The sequence below is a fragment of the Lontra canadensis genome, unplaced genomic scaffold, assembly GCF_010015895.1.
Source record: "Lontra canadensis isolate GAN:19392208 unplaced genomic scaffold, GSC_riverotter_1.0 scaffold125, whole genome shotgun sequence".
NCBI lineage: Eukaryota > Metazoa > Chordata > Mammalia > Carnivora > Mustelidae > Lontra > Lontra canadensis.
This window is the reverse complement of record NW_022631119.1, coordinates 2429185-2444367: the sequence shown is the minus strand read 5'-3', so window position 1 is coordinate 2444367 and position 15183 is coordinate 2429185. Positions and strand designations below refer to the sequence as shown.

Sequence of the window (15183 nt, the reverse complement as noted above, 5' to 3'; positions counted from 1 at the left end):
TGTTTTAAAATAATTTTTGGTCTTTCCTGAAGGCTCAACAGGTGTAGCAGCACTGGGTTCGTATTGACAGCCAGTAGCAGTCAGCTGGAACTGCAGTGTGGCTGCCCTGGCAGACTGTGACCGGACCATGCTGGGGCACAAGGGGGACACACAGAAGAGCAGGGACAGAGCTCCAACTCAGGCCTGGTACTCTTCATGAAGCCTGCCAGGGCCCCGGGGCTGACCAGTGTCTCTCTCTCTCTGCTTCCGCTGCCCTCATTCAATCCCTGTTTTCCCATGTCCTCCTCTCTTCCCACATTCATCTTTATGTTTCTCTGCCCCATCTCTCTGCCCTCCTGTCTGTCTCCCCATTTCCTCCATGTCTCTCTTCACCTCCATCTTTCTGTGTCCCTTATATCACTGTCCCTCTGTGTCTGGCCTATCTCCATATCTTTCCATGTCCCCCACATTTTCCTGTTTCCCCATACTTTTTTTTTTAAGAGTTATTTATTTATTTATTTATTTGACAAAGAGACAGAGAGTGAACACGAATAAGCAGGGGAGCAGCACAGGGAGAGGGAGAAGCAGGCCCTCTGCTGAGCAGGGAGCCCGGTGCGGGGCTCTATCTCAGGACCCTGGCTGGGATCATGACCTTAACGACTGAGCCACCTGGATGCCCCTACCCATACTTCTTTATTTCCCCAACGAATGTCTCTCTGGCTTCACATCTCTTCCCTTATCTCCCCACAAGTGTCTCTGCCAAGATCTCTCTCTCTTCCTTGACATCCCCCTCCCACCTTGGCCTCCCTATTCCTCACCATTTTTTCTCCCCTCCTCTCTTCCCTCTCTCCTTCCCTCCCCTCTCTGCCCTGTGTTCTTCATCTCTATTACTTCTTTGTCTGGGATTGCCCAGCTCGCTGGACCCGAGGAATCCCATCCTCTGTGGAGTGGCCGACAAAGCTGTGGTCATTGCCCAGAGTCCTGCATCTCCCACACTGGATGCCAAGCCAGAGCTCCAGGACAGATAATGTTGTGGGACAGATGACAGAAAACAGGAAGAGAGACTCCACATACATGGGCCTGTCTAGCCCCACCACTACGACTGCGCCATTGTAGCACCTCCCTCAAGAGCCTGGCTCCAAGCACCTCCTTCTATGGACCCCTTGAACCTTGGGGCTGACTTGGGCCCAAGGCCCATCAATCCTTATTTTCCTTGGTGCCAGGTCCCTGCTGCCCCCAGCTTGAACCTTTGCAGCCAGTAAAACAGTCCAGAGCAGAAAAAGGATTGTTTATTTGGGGAGAATTTTATTGAGTTCTGAAGAGCCCCTAATACCCTTTGCCAAGTATGGTGCTGAGCTGGGTATACAGCAGTGAACACAGCCAATAAAATCCTGCCCGCGTGGTGCTCCTGTTCTGCTTGAGTGGAAGACAAACTAATGAACTAATAAACAAGGTAATTTCAGATGATGATAAGTGCTGTAAAGACCAAATGAAAATGTAATGGGGTGGGGGTGGCAGATGGATGGATGAAGAGGGCTCTCTAAGAACACAGTGTTTGAACAGACACTTTGATGAGAGCACCTGGCGTGGAAGGCATAAGGGCTGGATGCTCCAGGGAGAACAGCCCCTGGAAATGCCCAACATCCAGGGTGTCGGCTGGAGGAAGGCAGAGTTGCTATGGCAGAAACTGAAGCAGGGTGAGGCCCCTGGGTGGCTCAGTCGTAAAGTGTCTGCCTTCGGCTCAGGTCATGATCCTAGGGTCCTGGCATCAAGTCCCACATCAGGCTCCCTGCTTAGCAGGAAGCTTGCTTCTCCCTCTCCCACTTCCCCTGCTTGTATTCTGTCTCTTTCTGTCAAATAAATAATCTTAAAAAAACAAGCAGGGAAAGTAGTGTGTGTGTGTGTGTGTGTGTGTGTGTGTGTGTGTGTGTGTGTGTAGGGGTGCCATTTTAGATAAAGCAGAGAAGGTCTCCCTGAAAAGGCACCAGTAAGTAAAATCCTAAACAAGGGGAGAGGGGGAACTGAGTATCTGGGGAAGGAGCGTTCTGGGCAGAAGGAAGAGCCAGTGCAAAAGTCCTGCACTGAGGAGGAGCAAGGAAGCCAGTGTAGTGCAGTGGATCCAGGGGAGAGTGAGAGGAGAGGCTGGAGAGACGATGGAGGAAAGTTCACCCAGGGCCTTGTGGGCTGCAGTTGAGAACATTGGGGTTTTTTATCTAGAATGAGGTGCAGCAAGCAGATGTCTCTGAGTCAAGGAGGGCCCTGATGTGGGATGTGTTATGTCCGGTGGCTGCATTATAGGGAGCAAGTTTGTGGGGTAAGGGAGGAGGAGGGAGAACAGGGAAGAGGCTGCTGCCATAGTCTAGGTGTGAAAGGATGAAGGAAGGACCAGGATGAGGGCCTGGGTGGGGGGAAAGGAGGTGAGGGGTTAAATTCTGGGACTATTTTGGAAATGGAATTGCTGTCCCTGATCATTAGAAGGATGAAGGGTGGAAGGCAAAGTCACCCAGTCATCTTTGGGCTGGGGTTGTGGGCATTGCAGCCCACAGCCATGCAGGCCAAACTGGGTTGATGGAACCAGTAAGGCCTGGACCCTGGGCTGGCTCCAGGTCTTCTTGGGGGACATACAGGTTTGGAGAGGGTTGGAGGGGTTCATTGGCAGCTTTGTACCCTACACATTTCTATAGCCATATAGCATGGTGATTAAAAGCCCAGAGTCTACAGCCAGGCTGTCTGGTTTCAAGTCAGCTCCATCACCTATTTGCTGCATGCCCTTGGGCAAGTGGCTTAACCTCTCGGAGCCTGGTAAGTGCTCTTGAGCACTCTGTGATGATAACGACATGACTGATGACCAAAGAGGATGAAAGGAGTCTACAAAATCATCCCTCTGAGACACCCTTTATATGCGGCAAGCATAGAGAAGGAGTTAGGTCTGAGACCTCAGAGAGCGAGAAAATACTCATAATCACCACCACACTAAGACCCCTGCCCTAACTGGCCTGGTTTGCGGGCCTGCGGGAAGGCTATATCCCAGGCGTATGCCCAAAAAAGAACTGTGCTTGCTTTCCCATCCCTCTCCTTTTGCCCTTGTCTCTGTTTCATCTCTCTCTGTTTTGATGTCTCACATCTTTTTTCGTGGCCATCTCTTCTTTCTCCATCCTGCGCGCCTATCCCTTTCTCAATGCTGCCTTAAGTCTTTTCATCAAAACGAGGAGCCTCCCAGTATTTCCGCCCCCGCGCCTGGTGGGGGGGGGGTAACATTGCGCATGCGCCGTCAGCGCCCCTCCCTCTCCACCCCCATCCCCTGTCGGCGTCTGGGCCGCGTCCCCTTCTGTCTCCCTCTTCTCCCCCATCACTTCCCCCGACACTGACACCCCATTACTCCAGTCTCCCCAGTCTCAGCTTTGATCTCCAGCCCCATCCGCCCGAGGTAAGATGGGTAGAGGGGAGGCCCGCGGAGAAGGGGAGGGGCGAAGCATCCTGCATCCCGAGATAAACAAACCAGGGGAGGGGGCGGCCTAGACCGAGGGGCCTGACGTGGGAGGAGAAGAATGGGGGGCTGGACCTGGGGGAAGTGCTAGGCGCTGGGCCCGCATACCAGGGTCCTCTGAGGGGTAATGGTCGTCTCTATGATTGCCCAAAATCCAGAGCTGGGGGCGTGGGAGCCACTGAGGGCCTTGGAGCTTCTGGGAGCTTCTGGGGGCTCACAACGCTGGACCCTGTGGGGCGCTCTCTATAACTGACCGCTGTCTCCAGGATTTGCCTGAAAGCCGCCCCCAAACTCTACACCCGCCCCCCGGAGGGCCACTGAAGACCATGACTAAGACAGATCCCGCTCCGATGGCCCCTCCACTCCGGGGGGAGGAAGAAGAAGAGGAGGAGGATGAGCTGGTCCCCGAGGCCCCCAGCCCCACCCAGGAGCGCCGGCAGAAGCCTGTTGTGCACCCCTCGGCACCTGCCCCCCTCCCCAAGGACTACGGTAACCCCCTTCCCCACCCTGCAATTTGGTCTGGAGCCATGGGTGGCCAGGGAGGTTGGGCTGAGCTCTGCTGGTGATTCTGGGGGGTTTGAAAGTGGTCCAGGGGAGTCTTGGCCCTTGGACTCCCCCCTTCATTAATTAATTAATTCACCCGTTGGAGAACGGAATTGGAATAATCCTAATCTTTGATTCATGACACATCATTCAATCATTTAGTCAGTCAACAAACATTTACTGAAAGCCTGTCATGGACCTGGCTTTAAACTAGGAGCTTGGGGCAAAGCATGGAGCCACACAGACCCAGTCTTCGCCCTGAGAGAACTTACAGGCCTCAGTGACAACCTACACTGATAACAATGTAATATAATATAAATGTATAATTACAGGACATGATGAGAATTGTGTTTGCCAAGAACTGGATGCTGCAGGAGCTTTTTAAGACATGGTTTCCATGAGGAGGTAGCATTTGAGGAAGACCCAAGGATGAGTGGGGTTTAACAAGAGAAAGGGCCAGGGGAATGGAGTACCCAGAGAGATTACTACAGGAGTAAAGGCTCTGAGTTTGGAAGTTGTGGAGCAGAGGGGGTGGCCTCTTTTGGAGAAGCCGAAGGTGTCTAATCATTCACCAAGCATATTTAGCCATTGCTACTACTCTGACAAGCTTTATTCTGGGTGATAGAGATTTAATGGTGAGCGATCCAGGCATGATCCCTGTTCTCAGGAGGGAGCAAGTAATAGTTAAATCAGGCAAGTCAGATGGAGTGAATGCTATGGAAGAAATAAAGGAGGGGCATATAATAGGGGGGCCTGGGGGCAACACCTTGAGATGGAGTGGTCAGAGTGGGTCTTTCTGATTGAGGTGGGATTTAGACTAAAGCCCAGAGCATGAGGAGGAATTAGCCACAGGAGAGCTGGAGAAAAATAGTTCCCGGTTGCGAGGAGCTAGTGCAAAATCCCTGGGCAGGAACAGAAGACCATCCTGAAGCTGTAGTTAGGGAGTGATGGGAGTCAAGGTGAGCGTTTGGTAATGATTACATCTGGGAGGGCCTTAGGGGCTACTGTGAGGACTTTGAATGAGTGTGATTAAGGGAGGACACTTGGTGGGGAGATATTTAAAAGCAGCGGGAGTGGTGGATCTGATTTATGTTTTTAAAAGTTCCTTCTGGCTACTGGATACAGAAGGTGGAGGGGGCTTTTAGAAGATGTTGGCTGGGAATTCCCAGCAGCTGTAAGTTCAGAAACTAGACACCAGGTTCAAAGAGTAGGGGTCACTAGGGATGGCATCTGTGACCGTGTCACCTGCTAGAGGCAGGTCAGAGAGGCTCCAAGTTGAGCTCAGTCTGATAGAAAAATGAGAACATTATCTGGGTGTCCGGTGCAAGGAATCCATGCCAGGAAAATGGAAAACCTCATTTGGAAATGTAGCTAGACGTGGCTGGGGCCCGTGGCCTGGTGGGAGGTCAGAGGGTGTAGGCTGCTCCCTGTGCCCCACCCCCGCCTCCCTCAGACTCTTGCTGGTAGAACAAGGAGGGTTTTGGTCATAGAACATGAAGGAATCTGGAAATGGGGTCTAGGAGAGAGGGTGGGGGCCGAGGTGGATTTGGTGAAGAACTTGTGTATTTGTGAATGAAATTGTGTGCAGTTAATTTAGCAGGCCATTGCTTGAGCACCCACTGCATGCCAGCTGCAGTTCTGGACCTTAGGGAGAAGGGAGCAAACAGACAGCACTGAAACGTGCTTACATCCTAGTGAGGGAGACACGTGAGAGAGGAAAAGAGGAAAAATGAGGGAAGAAGAAAAACAAAGGAAAAGAAGGAGGGAGAAAGGGAAGGAAGAAGGAGTAAACAAGTTACTGTTCAGTAGTGGGATAGGCTGTGATTAAAGAAGGAAAAAAGGGGCCCAGGATGGGGAAGGGCACAGGTGCTGATTTCCACATGGTGTTCTGGGGAGGTCTCCCTGAAGAAGTGACGTTTGGGTAAAGCCTGCCAAGCCCTGAGAAGGCTTCGGGGTGGGGGTGGGGGTGTGGAGACACTGTCCCAGGCAAGCAAAACAGCAAGTGCCAAGCCACTGAGACAGGAATGTGCCAGGCGTGTTGGGAGGACAGAAGGAGCCAGTGTGGTTGGGTAGGATGAGTGCAAAGAACAGACGAGGCCAGTTTGTGCAGGACTTGTGGGCTGCGGGGAGGACGGTGGTCAGTAATTCGAGTGTCGGGGGGAGCCTGGGCCAGGTTCTGAGCCAAGGAGGGCTGTGACGTGACTGGGGTTTTAAAAGGAGCCCACAGGCTGATTCCTGGAGACGCTGTGTCTGTGGCACTTTCCTGGGCTGTGTGACATCTGGGTGTTCATTTCCTCATTCATTCAGTAAGCACAGGGCTCCTGCCGTGCTCCAGGCCCTGTGCTAAGTGTTGATAATGCTACAGGGAGCACCAATCATCAGAGCCTGGGGGGAGATGCAAGTTCCTCTAGCCCCCCACCCTGCCTGGCTGCAGCTACCTCCTGCCCATGGGTACATTTTAATGTGTACTGCACAGTATTTGAAAAATTGAGATTTTTCTTAAAAACCTGGTTTTCTGGGTTTTTTTTGTTTGTTTTATTTTATTTTATTTTTTTTTTAAAGATTTTATTTATTTATTTGACAGACAGAAATTACAAGTAGGCAGAGAGAGAGAGGAGGAAGCAGGCTCCCCGTAGAGCAGAGAGCCTGATGTGGGGCTCGATCCCAGGACCCTGAGACCATGACCTGAGCCAAAAGCAGAGGTTTAACCCACTGAGCCACCCAGGCGCCCCTGTTTTATTTTGTTTTAACTTGAGATTTAGCCAAACTGTGCCCATTCTCTGCCAGGATAGCAGTGTGCTAGAGCAATCGCAGCCCCCCACAATCTCCTAACCACCCCCCAGCCCTGGGGGGACACATGCAGACTCAAGGTACTGCACTCCTTCCACACTCTTAGTTTCAAGGAGTGGAGTTTGCTGCTCTGTAGGATTACTAGATTTTTCCAACTTGGCAAGACACACAGGGGCGTCCAGAGTTCTGTGTGAAATTTTCTGATCTTAAAGCCGCATGCTGGCCACACGGAAAATGTCTGTGGCCCGTGTGCGATATGGTTTGAGACCGCGCATTAGAAGATCTTAAAGGCAAAAGCCTAGAGCTGTCCTGCCTCAGGGTGGAAAGAGGGAGTCAGCTTGCCTGGGGTGACTTTGAACCTCTTACTGCCCTAGCCTTCACATTCTTCGATCCCAATGACCCGGCATGCCAGGAGATTCTCTTTGACCCCCAGACCACCATCCCTGAACTGTTCGCCATTGTGCGCCAGTGGGTACCCCAAGTCCAGCACAAGATCGACGTCATCGGCAATGAGGTAAGATACTTGGGAAGCCAGGGAGGGAGAGGACAGGGTCCCTCACATGTTAGGGTAAACCTCCCTGGTCCCGTGGTTCTCCCAGATTCTGCGTCGAGGCTGCCACGTGAATGATCGTGATGGGCTGACCGACATGACACTGCTCCACTATGCGTGCAAAGCTGGGGCCCATGGAGTTGGTAAGGTCCAAACCCCCAAAGCTTGAGCCCCAACACGTAGGCCCCCAGACCAGATACCTTCAGAACCACTCAGAATCCTGCCCCTCAGACCCCGACCCCGAATCCGCAGCCCAACATGCTAAAGCACAGTCCCTGAGGACCAGGGCCTTCCCAGTGCCTTGGACCCAGGCTTTGGAGGAGGGGATGCAATTTGACCTGGGCCGTTGTGCAGGGGACCCCGCTGCGGCTGTGCGCCTTTCGCAGCAGCTGCTGGCGTTGGGCGCCGATGTAACACTGCGCAGCCGCTGGACCAACATGAACGCGCTTCACTACGCTGCCTACTTCGATGTTCCCGACCTGGTGCGTGTGCTGCTGAAGGGCGCAAGGCCAAGAGGTGAGCAGGAGGGACCCGGCTGGAATGAGATGGAACCCTGGCCTAAGACGGAGACTGGAAGCTGGGGGAGGGTGCCCCAGATGTGTTTGGGGGAGGGGGCAGCTGAGGGGCGAGGGACCCGGGATCTGTGGAGATAGTGGTAGGTTGGAGGCAAGAGATGCGGGAGATGGGGCCCAGACATCCGTGACCCATGGCCACGGCGGAGGGGGAACTGGTTGGGGGGGGCAGGGCCTAAAGAGGACGGGGGTGGAGGAGGTGGGGGGGTTGTGGTTTGCATGCGAAGCTGCACTGAGGCCTGTGGCTTAAGGGATGGGCATGGGGAGGCTGTAAGGTGGTATTGGAGGACAGGGCAGGGTGTCGAGACCACTCACCTGGAACCCTCCTCTCGCCCACAACCCAGTGGTGAACTCCACGTGCAGTGACTTCAACCATGGCTCAGCCCTGCACATCGCTGCCTCCAACCTGTGCCTGGGTGCAGCCAAATGTTTGCTGGAGCATGGTGCCAACCCAGCGCTGCGGGTACTGCACCCCTGGCCCAGCCCCCAGCAGCTTCCTTCTTCCTTCCCCACCCTTGCCGGGACAGCAGAGGGGGAAGGGGGCCAGGACCCCTTGCATTTCTGGAAGCTCCTTAGAAAAATCATTTGTACATTCAACAAATGAAGTGGTAGCTGGTATTTACCATCACATGGTCCCATTCCAGGCTTGGGCTCTTCCGGGGCATGGCTTCCCTAAGATCATGCCCCAGAGACTGAAGTGTGACCTTCATTCCCTTGGCTTCACCCCTAGTTCCACCCTCAGTTACTTGAAATCCCCAGCCTGAGGTTGGGGGTGGACTTTCCCCGGGACATGGTCTGTACCTCAGTGCCTCACCCCTTCATATTCCCATGTTGGCCTAGGGTATGACCTAGCTCTACCTTGGCTTTACCTAGACTAGGGGTCTCTGGGAGCATGGGCTCAGTGGAGTTACAGCCTGTGCCCCTGACTCCTCACTTCCTTTCTTCCCACTGGTCCCCAGAACCGAAAGGGACAGGTGCCAGCAGAGGTGGTCCCAGACCCCATGGACATGTCCCTGGACAAGGCAGAGGCGGCACTGGTGGCCAAGGAGCTGCGAACACTGCTGGAGGAGGCTGTGCCGCTCTCCTGTGCCCTCCCCAAGGTCACGCTACCCAACTATGACAACGTCCCGGGCAATCTCATGCTCAGTGCACTGGGCCTGCGCCTGGGAGACCGTGTGCTGCTGGATGGCCAGAAGGTCAGAGACTGGGGAAAGGTGGGGAGGGCTGTCCTCATGCCTCAGAGCTGGGTCCTTGGACAGAGTGTAGTCTCTCTGTTTTGGACAGCTGCCCTCCCAGTCATTCCCACAGTTGTTCTGTAAATGCTTCCTTTGTGCCCCACCCTGGGCTGAGCTCTCAATGCAGGGAGGGAAGACGATCTATCACCTGACAGTGTCAGCCCAGAACAGTCGTAGGTGTCAAGAGGAAGCAGAGTTATCCGTGCAGCTCTGCACCTGTGAGTTCTCCTGGGCCTTGTAGGCCCTAGGCAGGGCCCACCTCTGCTCCCAGAGTGGTCAGTACTTAGGGAAAAAAAGGACAGGTCAGAATAATCAGGGGTGTGATGGGACGGATGCACCCCCTTGATGATAGGGTTGAGCCAGGAGAGGAAAAGGAAAAGAGGGGGGGTCCCACTTAGGGGGAGCAGGTACAAATGCCCAGAGTGCAAAGAGAATCTTTATTCCTCCAGCTTTGATTTCTTTTTCTGGTGTCTCCATGCTGGACCCAGCCCGTCCTTGGGAATTAAAGGCTATATGAGCCCAAACCCGCTCTCATGGAAATTTTTTTCTAATGAAGGAGAAATGTCCAATCAAGGAAACCCATAGTTTAAGATAATTTCTGGTAGCATCAAGGGTTTTGAAAACCATTAAATGTTTGGATTTAGGGATGCCTGGCTGGCTCAGTCAGTAGAGCATGTGACTCTTGATCTCAAGGTCGTGAATTTGAGTTAGATGTTGAGATTACTTTAAAAAAGTTTTTTTTTTGGTTAAAAAAAAGTTTGGATTTAGTCAATTGCCCCTGGCTGAGGGCATATGCAGTCAGTTTTAGCTGGGATGCTCCAAAGGCTTCTGTGAGGAGCTGATGCCTGAGGCAGAGGAATCAGCAGGTCCAGAGGCCAAGAGGAGGGAAGGGGTAGCGGGACTGGAGGGACACGTGGAAAGACCAGCAGCGGCCGGATCACACCAGACCTGCAGGCCACTGGAAGGAATTTGAATTTTGTTGCTTGTACAGTGAGGAATTTTGAAAGTCACATTGTTTCCCTATCAAGGGTTTTGCACGCATCCGCCCCATCTGTAACACCTTCTGTACCTGAGCTAATCAAATCCACGTGACAATTCTGAAAGCAAAATGGTTTGATTCTCCCCATTTTACAACCCAGAAGACTAAAAGAGGTTCAGAGAAGTGAAGCCTTTTGTTTGAAGATAAGAACAATAATAATAGTCTGCCTCTTAGAGAACCAGCATAGCACAGTGGTTACGCACTCAGGCAGATCTCAGTTTTGTTGCTTTCCAGCTGTGGGGCTTAGGGCCACTGATTCCCCTCTCCAGGTATTGGTTTCTTCATCTCTAAAATGGAGCTAATAAGAGTACCCACCTCAGGTGGTTTTATGAGACTTAATTAAAATCCGGAAAGCCCTGAGAATAGGGTTTGGTGCATCCCAAGCGTTCTCTGTACGCCAGGCAGTCTTCTGATCCCCACACCAATTCTCCAGAGTAGGCACTGTCAATTACCCCATTTTATAGACAAGGAACTGGGGCTTAGAGAATGAAGCAGACTCACACAGTGATCATAGCCATACCCACGGAAGGCTCACGGCAACTAAATGAATTCGCATATATTGCAAGTGTTTCAACTAGCCAGCCAGCCTACGAAGTGCTTTGTTATCTCCATTTTACAGGAGAAACAGAGGCCTCGGAGGTCATTTGACCAAAGTTGCAAGATAATAATAGTGAACACTCACTGATCCCTCACTCAGCACCAGGCCCTGTTCTGAGGCTGTGCCAGCTCTGTCTAATCGACCTTTCCATCTGTGAGGATGGAAGTATTCTGTGTCTGTCTTGCCCAGTAAAGTAGCCATAAGCCGCATGTGGCAACTGAACACTTGAAATGTGGTGAGTGTAACCAGGGCAATTAAATTTAAATTTCATTTCGGTTTATTTAAATTGTTATCTTTGGCTTATGGCTGTTTACTGCGCTGAACCGGGCAGTTCTATAACCATGCCATAAGGTGGGTGTGATTTCTGTTCCCATATCATAGATGAGGACACAGAGGCTCAGTGCTGTTCAGTCATACAGCCAGTAAATGGGGGTGTCCAGATTAGAGCTCAGGGTTCCCTCATCGACTCTCCATGCTGCCTGTGTGCCTGTGATCTATCATGGCCTCTCAAGGACCCTCTCCCCCAAAACCTTATCCTCCCTTGTTTCCTCAGACGGGCACACTTCGGTTCTGCGGGACCACGGAGTTCGCCAGTGGCCAGTGGGTGGGCGTGGAGCTGGATGAACCTGAGGGCAAGAATGATGGCAGTGTTGGGGGTGTCCGTTACTTCATCTGCCCTCCGAAGCAGGGTCAGTCCCACCTGGGGCTCAAAAGGGGTGGCAGTGGGGTCCACTCAGTAGTTCTGGTGCTGCTGACTGGTGATGGGGGTGGGGCGATGATGGCCGGGCAGAAGGCAGAGGCTTGGGCCACTCCCAGCACAGGCTCTGTCCCCCCTGCAGGTCTCTTTGCCTCTGTGTCCAAGATATCCAAGGTAGTGGACGCACCCCCTTCATCAGTCACCTCCACACCTCGGACTCCTCGGATGGACTTTTCCCGTGTCACTGGCAAAGGCCGCAGGGAACACAAAGGTTAGAGGGGGAGCCTTCTGGGTGAGGAGAGCCAATTTGAGGATATTCTCTGGGTAGCCCGGCTTCGGTGACTCAGTTTCTCCTCAGGCCCAAACTCCTGTGTTAGAGGAATTCACTTTTATGACTCTGCTTCTCCTTTGACATAGTACTAGCCCCCCACCCAGTTCCTCAAAAGATCTGTGGGTTCTCTGCCTTCTGTTACTTAGTTTTTCCTCAGGGCAAGGGTTTTCCCCCCAGTTTTAGGGAAGAATCTATGGGGTTCCTGGCTTTAATGACTTTATTTATTTATCTTCATACCCAACTCCTTCCTTCATTTTAAAAGGATAACTTCTGGGCTTCTGAATTCTGTGACTCAGTTTTTCCTTTGGCCCAGATAATCTCAGTTTTGAGAAAGGATTTTGGGGTTCTCCAGATTCTTGACTCAGTTTCCCTTCAGGCCTAACCCCCGTGCCCCCACCCCCAGCCCAATTTTCTGGCAGTTGAGATTGTTTCAAGTCCCAAACCCTCCTGTTTCTGGGGAAGGGTCTAAAGTTCCTGACTGGAGCCAGGACAGAGTTTCTACCTTGGGTCTTTCTGGGTGGCATGGGGTCCCCAGGGCAGGCTTCTGGGGGCCCCACTCCTTCCCACTGTACCCTTTACCCCAGGCAAGAAGAAGCCCCCGTCATCCCCATCTCTGGGCAGCCTGCAGCAGCGGGAAGGAGCCAAGGCTGAGGTTGGAGACCAAGTCCTTGTCGCGGGCCAGAAGCAAGGGACCGTGCGCTTCTATGGGAAGACAGACTTTGCCCCTGGTGAGGACAGTGATCTGGGGTGGGGGTTGGGCAGGTAAGACCTTGAGGCATCCTGACACCCCACTGCTGCAGGTTACTGGTATGGCATTGAGCTAGACCAGCCCACTGGCAAACATGATGGCTCTGTCTTCGGTGTCCGGTACTTCACCTGCCCCCCACGGCATGGAGTCTTTGCACCAGCATCCCGAATTCAGAGGTGAGCCCAAACGCCAACCCCAACCCAGGGCACCTCCCAGAACCCTGATTCCCTACGCTTCTCAGGCATCTCTTCCTCTCAGACCAGCAGGGCAGTGTGGATACCCCCCTCCATACCCTAGCTCTTCCTGAACCCTGTGGGTTCAGCTTCTTTCCTGGCTTCTTGTGATTCTGACTCCTCCCACTCTTCTTATGTCTCCCCAGGATTGGTGGATCCACTGACCCCCCTGGGGACAGTATCGGAGCCAAAAAAGTGCATCAAGTGACAAGTGAGTTGGGATTGGGATATAGGAGGTAGAGGAGGGATGAGGGTTTGGGGATGGGAGGAAGGGTCTTGGGTTCTCAGGTATATGCTGGTGACAGAATTTCCAGGACTTAACAGGGGATACAGGGCCCAGGAAAATGATGAGACAGGATCCCAAAGAGGATAAGTGCTATGGGGTAGGGTATTGGGAATGTTAACAACAAGGCTCTGGGCAGGCACTGGGGACACGGGTAGGTATGGGGGATACAAGGAATGTTACTAACAAGAGATCCGGATGGGTACTGGAATGTGGGGTTCAGGTGGGTATTGGGGACATGGATAAGTATCAGTGACAAGGAGTCTGGTTGGGTATTGAGGGTCTATCATCCCCTTACCTGAGACCTTGCCCTTCCCTTCAGTGACACAACCCAAGCGCGCTTTCACGACAGTCCGGACCCCAAAGGACATCGCATCAGAGAACTCTATCTCCAGGTGGGTAGCCCACCCTTGGCCCACCTCCAGGGGGATGTACAGTGAGAGGTTGCACAAATGGCCATTGGACACAGGGATCTGGGCTTCTGGTTGGGGCTGGAAATAGAGGTTAGCAAAACTTGTGACTAGTCAGCTGACCCAGAAATGTTTTTTAGGGGGTGAGGTCCCACACTGAATTCTGGTGGCTTCCACTCTTAAGGGGTGGGTAGAGGAGACAAAACACCTTCAACTTCACAAGAGCCTGAGAAGGCATTTCCAGACAGGTAGAGGCAGAATCCAGAAAGGCCAAACCCTAGTCACTTGGGGAAGAGTAGGGGTCGGGGGAGGAGGGTGGTGATGAATCCAGATGTTCCTGTATTCTGCATTAAGGTATGACGGATGGATGTGATTCTCCATTCCAGGTTGCTCTTCTGCTGCTGGTTTCCCTGGATGCTGAGGGCGGAGATGCAGTCTTAGAGGCCTGGATACCTGACAGAGTCAAAGAGTCCCCTCTAGCATCTCCTCACACAAGGAACCCCTGAGTCACCCTGAGATAGAGATTCCCAGTAACACATCCAGAATAGAGACCCCATTAGCCAGCCCTCGATCACTGAGGCCCCATTATTAACAGATTCCCTCATGGTAACCCCCAAATACAGACCCTATGGTACCCAGAAAGAGATTCCCTGAGTGTAGCACCTTCAGGCTAGTCCCTGTCCCCAACCCCTCAGAGCAGAACCCCCAATAACATGTTTCCATATCACCTCAAAGGATGGTGACCTCTACATAATGGCTCCAGAGCAGAACATTCCTGAGTCATTCATCACTGGATCAGAACCCTCCCCCATTAACAAAGACACGCCCCCTCCATCAAGTCCCCTTGAAATAAACACAGGTCATTATCTCCAGAGCAACAGAGTAAAACAACTACATTTAACATCAGTCCCCTCAAGATGTTGTGACCACCATGGTCACCCCAAAAACTTACACTGCAATCAGAGACACCCTACATTAACAAATCCCCGCTCTTACCCCTCAAGAAGAGACCCACATTAACCAGCCCACTCTCACCCCCAATTTACAGACACCAAAACAGTCCTGGAAGTGCTAATTACAGGACCCCTAAGTCTTCCTACCCTCTGCACCCTGAAGAAGCCCCCAGTGCCTTGTATGAAGCCCACCCCACACGGCCCACAGCCCCTGTGCTGGCCAGGCTCCGAGAAAATTCTCTATTTTTTAAGTAATGACTTCCCCCTTTGGGGGACCCCAAAATTTGGAGGCCCCATTCTGGGACTCTGGGGATCCCAGACCCCAGAGTACATGTCCCAAATGCCCCTGTGCCCCCAAGTCCTATAGCTCCTAAAAGACCTCAAGGCCCTAACTCCCAAATCATGGAATCCCCAAATCCCCAGGGAATCCCAAATTTTAAAATTCAATCCCAAGCCCCCAGGAAACCCCAATCATGGAGGTCCTTGTGCCTGGGATGGAGGAGACTGCAGTCAGGATATGCAAGCCCTGTTCATAGGCACCAGGAGACCCCAAACAGGAATTCTCTTCCCTGGAAACCGGAGCACTTCAATGCCCTGAGTCGATGGATCTCAAGACACCCAAATGTAAAGAGCCCCACCCCCAGGGAACCCCAAATCCTAAAGCCTCCATCTCTAGTATATGAAGGCCCCAAGGCCTTGAGGGGATCGCAAATTCTGGAACCCCTATTTCAATCT

The 15183-nt window shown here is 52.6% G+C and overlaps 1 protein-coding gene across 2 annotated transcripts; it reads left to right on the top strand.

Moving 5' to 3' along the window:
* Nucleotides 1-3244: 3244 nt before the first annotated feature.
* On the top strand, nucleotides 3245-14964 carry CLIP3 (CAP-Gly domain containing linker protein 3). Of its 2 annotated transcripts, XM_032841788.1 has the most exons (14): nucleotides 3250-3406; nucleotides 3733-3955; nucleotides 7174-7313; nucleotides 7399-7492; nucleotides 7704-7865; nucleotides 8266-8384; nucleotides 8881-9117; nucleotides 11347-11482; nucleotides 11633-11761; nucleotides 12406-12549; nucleotides 12622-12745; nucleotides 12949-13013; nucleotides 13408-13480; nucleotides 13882-14964. In XM_032841788.1, the coding sequence occupies exons 2-14, from the start codon at nucleotides 3793-3795 to the stop codon at nucleotides 13934-13936; spliced, it is 1641 nt and encodes a 546-aa protein (XP_032697679.1). In that variant the 5' UTR covers nucleotides 3250-3406; nucleotides 3733-3792; the 3' UTR covers nucleotides 13937-14964. The 2 variants fall into 2 exon arrangements, with proteins under 2 accessions (XP_032697680.1, XP_032697679.1); XM_032841789.1 differs by lacking the exons at nucleotides 12622-12745; nucleotides 12949-13013; nucleotides 13408-13480; nucleotides 13882-14964 and adding an exon at nucleotides 12867-12891 and having other exon boundaries at nucleotides 3245-3406; nucleotides 12406-12568.
* Nucleotides 14965-15183: the final 219 nt, after the last annotated feature.

Bases quoted from the DNA above. Each gene is read 5' to 3' on its own strand.
- CLIP3 (XM_032841788.1), top strand. From the start codon at position 3,793: ATGACTAAGACAGATCCCGCTCCGATGGCCCCTCCACTCCGGGGGGAG. The intron at 12,746-12,948 runs GTGAGCCCAAAC...ATGTCTCCCCAG, and splicing joins CCAGCATCCCGAATTCAGAG to GATTGGTGGATCCACTGACC. The intron at 13,014-13,407 runs GTGAGTTGGGAT...CCTTCCCTTCAG, and splicing joins AAAAGTGCATCAAGTGACAA to TGACACAACCCAAGCGCGCT.